The sequence below is a fragment of the Haliotis cracherodii genome, unplaced genomic scaffold (assembly GCF_022045235.1).
Source record: "Haliotis cracherodii isolate W230 unplaced genomic scaffold, xgHalCrac1.p SCAF_1, whole genome shotgun sequence".
Lineage (NCBI taxonomy): Eukaryota > Metazoa > Mollusca > Gastropoda > Lepetellida > Haliotidae > Haliotis > Haliotis cracherodii.
Window position 1 is genome coordinate 26,884,064 of NW_027266264.1, and position 6,300 is coordinate 26,890,363.

At 41.0% G+C, this 6,300-nt stretch overlaps 1 protein-coding gene across 1 annotated transcript; it reads left to right on the forward strand.

The window, feature by feature from the left end:
- The first annotated feature begins 568 nt into the window (after window positions 1-568).
- LOC139455037 (ras-related protein Rap-2a-like) lies at window positions 569-1,225 on the forward strand. The gene has a single exon (XM_071236625.1). It carries the CDS (start codon window positions 569-571, stop codon window positions 1,223-1,225), a length of 657 nt encoding a protein of 218 aa, XP_071092726.1.
- The last annotated feature ends 5,075 nt before the right edge of the window (window positions 1,226-6,300 follow it).

Genomic DNA, 6,300 nt, shown 5'->3' on the forward strand with positions numbered 1-6,300 from the left:
ATAAGTCGAATCGGATGTTACTCTGGTAGGTTGATCTGAATACACATAGGCCTAAGGTCCCTCCAAGCTCGACACATAGGTGTAGATTGTGTTTGCAATCTTTCTAAATTTGGTAAATGTAACGAATGGATTATCTGTTAAACTGGAACAGTCTAATGACCTGGCATACTATCACTGATAACATATATATTTTATCTTGCTATTAGACAGATGGCGTCATCTGGAAGTGTCAGCTTGAGTCTTGAAGCGTAATATACCGGAAGTCACGTGGGCTTTCGGTTCGTTGTTACTATGGTTATGTGGTGTCTTTAGAGACAGCAATATGTGTAAAAGAAACTATAAAATACAACGCAGCAAGACAGCGTCTCATAGTGCAAGTGCAAGTACCGAGTAACTGATTCAAGGAAGGACGCTAGGATCTTCCCCATCTTCATCTTTGAGTCACACCTTACAGAGAGACTATTCCAACTGTACATCTGCTACCTGTCCTTAACAGAGATACACAAGAAGCTACGAAGGGCATTGACGTGTCGTTCCAAGACAGTTGCTGAAGAACAAATACGTATGAATGGAACCCTCCACAAGTTCAACTATGTTCAAACCAAATTCACCTCCGACTCAGAAGCGAAAACTGAAAGAGGGAACTATGACGGTAGCTGTGATGGGACGTGCCTGTGTCGGGAAGACCGCCATCTTGAACCAGTACATCCACAAGATGTTCAGTGACAGGTACGTCGTTACAGTAGGCGATAAACACGAAAAGGTAGTCAACGTGGACGGACGGCAGATTGAAGTAGAGATCATGGACACACCAGGAGGTTACTGCTTCGAGTACGGCCGACGCCAAGCCATCATCAACGCTGACGTGTTCGTGTTAGTGTACTCCGTGGAAGAGATCTTGTCCTTCCAGAGGGTCCTGGAATTGAGGGAGAGTATCTTTGAGAAGAGGGGCAAACAGGTGCCGATGGTGATCGTACAGGCGAAGACAGACATTAGGAAAGACAAGTGGTTCAAGGACTGCGAGAGTCTACACAGCCTCATCCCTGACGGATTGCAACACCCACATTTCCAAGTGTCTGCTCAAGGGGGCTCTGATATGTCCGTCATATTTGAAGAAGTTGTGAGGCTGAAGCTGTCCGACGCTAAGCAACCGGTAAAGGAAAGAAGATGTTCCTCTCTTGAGCGGATTCAACGGGTTCTCAAAGGACAACAAATCTGGTTTTAACCAGCTGCTCAATCTGGTTTTTTAACTAGCCTCTCGTGGCCATGCTTGTTATAGCATCGCAAGGTCGTGTGTTGATACAGCACGACCTGTTTGTCCATATTACGTGGTGTACATAACAATTTTACTATGGTAGGTAAAGGGGGTCTTGTGTTATTATTAGTTTCGTATAGGCTTTTTGTTGTTTGTTGTTAAACGCCGCACTCGGCAATATTCCAGCTATGTGACCGCGGTCTGTAAATAATTGAGTCTGGACCAGACAATCCAGTGATTGATATCATAAACATCGATCCACGCAATTGGGATACGATGACATGCATCAACCAAGTCAGCGAGCCTCACCAACCGATCCCGTTAGTCGCCTTTTACGGCAAGCATGGGTTACTGAAGACCTGTTCTACCCAGGACCTTCACGGGTCTTCGTATATGCAGTCATGTATGAAAATATTCCTTTTGATGATTGACTGCGAGGCCGCCTGTGTCAATTCTGGTCACGATGCTGACCAGACTAGCAAGGGCGACTGAAGCTGAAAGGGTCGTTGGTATTCAGGATATGACAGACATGTACCTGGGGTACGTTTTAGCATGTATACAGAAACGTGGGGCGTCGCTCATGATGACACCGTCCATCACTGACTTGTCTGGTCCACACTTGATTATTTACAGGCCGCTATCATACAGTTGGAATACTGATAAGTATGTATGTAGTCTATATTGTGTCGGCATTTCTCAAAGCAGATTGTGTAGGTATTGTACGTGTACCGATGTCTTCAATCTTGTTTATTTCGCGTGAGATACGAAGGGACGCAACTCTTTGCTAGAATCTAATTTCTGTGTAATCCGGGCTGCTCTCTCAAAGGTCCCACGGAAGTCCGGTTTAGACAGATTGAAGCTATTCGTTAAGAGAGACTGCCAATCTCCACAAGGCACTATTCGAACATGCAAATGTGTGATGTTACATCCGTGTGTTGCTGATGGCCTCCGTGGTCTAGTTTATAGAACCTCAGCCCGGAGAGCGGAAGGTCAGTGGTTAGATACACGCCTAGCCGCGTCATACCAAATGTCGTCAAAAGATGGTATCACTAGCATCTATAAAACCGGCATTAGACGGGACATGACAAGCAGGTAGTCCTACGTGCTTTCACGTAGCCTTCATTACCGCATAACCACGCACGCACGCTCGCGCACACACGTGCATGCATGGACATCTCGATCTCTATATCCGTGCAATCATTTTGAACGTTAACGTTAAACCCTATTTCACCTCACGCACGTGTTGACATATAACGAGACTGTACAGATGGCATTTTAGAGGTGACTTATTATTAAGAGACGTTTGAATGTAACTTTGTAAATGTTGCATTTTCATATGCATGTTGTGAAAAGGAGCTACCACCATTGATCATATATAGCTATACCAGAGACCTTTATATAGGTATATGGTCTCTGGTATACTATGCATTTGATGGTACTGGTTGTCATCGAGGATGAACCGATGATACATATAGCCCCTTTCGGTGTCGTTACCATGGTTTTATTTGTTGATATTGTATTCATACAAATAAGGATGTATCAATTCATTTGAATAAAAAAATGTTTCTTCATTTTTTTCTTTCTGTTAGAAGCACCGAGATGTAGCTTGCCAGCATATGGTCTTGGTTCGATTTCGGGATTCTCCCAAAAGTTTACATTTGGCCACCACATAATTATGCGCTCGTGGTATTTACCCATCTGGTAAACGTACGTGCTCTAGCACGCTCGTCTCTTTAAGCCTTTCTCCCACATTAAGCTGACATCTCATAATGTAACTGAACTCACTATGTAATCGCATTATTGGCTTATATATCCGTGAGAGGTTCGCTGACTCTTGGTGCAATGGTATGGCAGGAAACACACACACACGCACGCACGCACGCACGCACGCACACACAAACACACACCGCCCAACCCCTCGGTCATCGAATGGTGCTGGTAAACTGAAAAAGACGGGTAATATTATTTACATGTGATGCTTGTGTTTTTATTACTATTTGAGAGGTCTGGGTGAGTCGTCAAGCGGTTGTATAACAATGCCCTTTCTAGTTGAACGATCAATTTGCCTACATGTATCACGACCTAGATAAGTGATCTCTTGAAAAATGGATGAGGTCACCTTTCTGTTGCCGTCTCGCAAACAATCACAATGTGTGAATTAACTACTAGTAATCAAACAAAATGAGTTCACGAAAATAATAAGCAAAATAATCAACTAGTTTCGAAAAATTAACGAAGTATCTGTTCCGAGTGAATGAAAAGTGTAAGTAAGAAGATGATTGATTGATTGATTGATTGCAAGCGTAATCAAGAATGGATACCTTATGATGTAGGTTTCTTCACTGGAACAAATTTGTATACGCAACGTATTTGCTGAGATACATGAAATTGCCATCAATCACATACTCGTTTTATATAAATTTAATGTTATAAATAAATATTAATACAATTTCATGTAGAATCACCTGCATGCTGTCTGATTGAATAAAATAAAATGACCGAACAGTAGGAATCAGGCAGGCCATTGAAAATCCAGTTATAATAGATGAATATGGACAATTACCGGCCTATTGTACTTTGTGTGGTTTTAGGTAGAATAGATGGGCAGATGTGAGAAAATAAATTATGAAGGAAAAGAACCCTACTCAGAATATGTACTAAGTCCAACTTGTTTCCATGGAAACCAGAAAAAAAATATGTTAAAAATCACCCAGTGACAAAAGGCAGCAGTTCAACACCTAAGTAATATGAGTACAAAGTTGGGTTAAGAAATACTGAATGTTTTTTTATAGTTCTGCTTCTGAAATGAAACGTAGCGGACGGGCGGCACCGATTCCCATACCCCCTCCCACGTCGGTTATAAAATGAATCTAAATAGCGATACTTTATTTCCCTTATTAATCTAAAATATGTGAAACAGTAAGTAAGAGGTAACGTACCAATGCTAATGAGGTTGTTATGGCAACTGAATTAGTGAGTGAGTTGGTTTTAACGCCGCTTTTAACAGTATTCCAGTTATATCGCGGCGTGTCAGCTTAATGTGGGAGGAAAGCCCAAAGTGATGCAGGTCTCAGACGTTTACCACTTCGGTGAAACCCACGAGCACGGGTATGGTGCTGACAAACCTAGAAACATAATTGGGGCGAACCGGGATTCGAACCCACCATCATAAGTTTCTGGTGTGTCTAAGGGACGCAACTCTGCACAGCGAATCGCGGCGCCTTAGACGAATGGGCCACCCGTGACCCCCGCAACTGAATTATATAACGTCAATCATATATGAAATCAAGACCTAACCAACTGAACATTTGAATCTAACGATTTCATATGGCCACACGCTGAAAATTACAAACATGACATAGCGTATTTTTGTCGATAATTGAAGAAATAAAATTGCAAGCGATTGAGTGGCATTGGCTAACCAAGCAAATTTTGCATTATGTTTCCATGAACCGACAAAATAGGCCACGCCAACTAACAAACTACTGTTTTTTGATTGGCTGATAATACAATGGGTGGGACTTATGTTGTATCATTGCGCTGAACGGTGTCCCTGATTTCGTACCGTTGCCTAGTCTTGTGTGTTTTAATAATTAAATAAGCAGTCTGTAAAGTTATTCTTGTTGAGGTATATATTAATAAGGATAGACTTCAGTACGTATATATACGTTTATGGAGGTATAAACGTAAACACAGATGTGCACGTTTTGCGTTACACAGTAAACACACCGGTTGTCACGTGTTGTCCCTACATAAACGCAAAAGAATACTGAAGTCAATTTGTAATTAAAAATCATCGTTGATAATAAATAGAATGTAAAACTCGATCTAATTCATATCAATTTCATGTCTCGGCCCTCGCTATATATCTGAACAGGTAGAAAGTATTGCACTCTGGACAGAAACTTGATATGAATGGGAGGCTCGATTAATATCGAATAGATGTGACATTTCTGATCAACATTGTGAATACGAATTCGGTAACAGCTGTATGAACAGAAATGACGTCACTTTCGAGATGCAGTGATGTGCCTTCTTTGTGGAACCTGGAGAAAAACCCATCAATCCTAATCTTTAAGAGTTCAGAAAGGAAGGGATAGGGGTTGGGGGGTGGGGGTGGGGGTGGGTGAGGGGTTGGGGTTCTTTACAGTACGGCAACAACAGTAAGAAAGTAAATCAATGTTTATTTAATAAATACATATTATGCTGTGGAGAATTAGAGTTATATACATCTTGTCTTCAAGCTATTTTCAAAACATCGCTGATGTTAGGATTTCGTCAGTTTCTTCATTTATTTCCATTGTATCATCTATTCGTGATAGCGTGATGTGGTCCATGTCCACCGACTAATTCGACGTGTGACTGTTGAATAACGTATCTAAAAATGCCGGCCAAATCGGCATGATGTAGACACTTTTGTCACATCAAAAATGCTTACGCGCAAGACTGCTACTGAAACATGCTACAAATCAACAAGAAAACAGCGTTATCACTATCCCCCGTCATGAGGCACAACATGGAATTGTGTTTGTTTATATAGTAGTGGCTATTATGAGGTTAATGTTGAAAAGCACTGAGTAAGGGCCTTATAACGAGTCTTAACGGGCCTTAGAAGTACACATAGCATGAGATGTAACTCTGGAAACATACTATTTATGGCACCAATTTTCGAACTCTTGATAATTAGGTGTTTCTTAGATAAGCTTGCAAAATTTTATTCATGTAACTTAAATTGTTTCTGAGAAAACTTGTCCCCATTCCAGACACTATGGACTAAGTAAAACAAGGAAACACAACAACAAAACTTTCTTTAGAGATACCAAAACATAAAAGGCACCAATTCAGCATGTGTTTGATACATGTGCAAAGTTCCATAAAAAAGTATTAAACAGTTTTCGAGTTATGCTCCGAAACGAATGCTAGACGTATTTGAATCTAAATCCAGTTTGTTGCCAAGGAAACACAAAAAGTACATTTTCTTCAGAAATATCAATAGGCACAAGTTCAGCATATGTTTGATACGAAGTTTCTTAATATATTATGAA

Coding starts and splice junctions, on each gene's coding strand:
- LOC139455037 (XM_071236625.1), top strand. CDS start 569: ATGGAACCCTCCACAAGTTCAACTATGTTCAAACCAAATTCACCTCCG.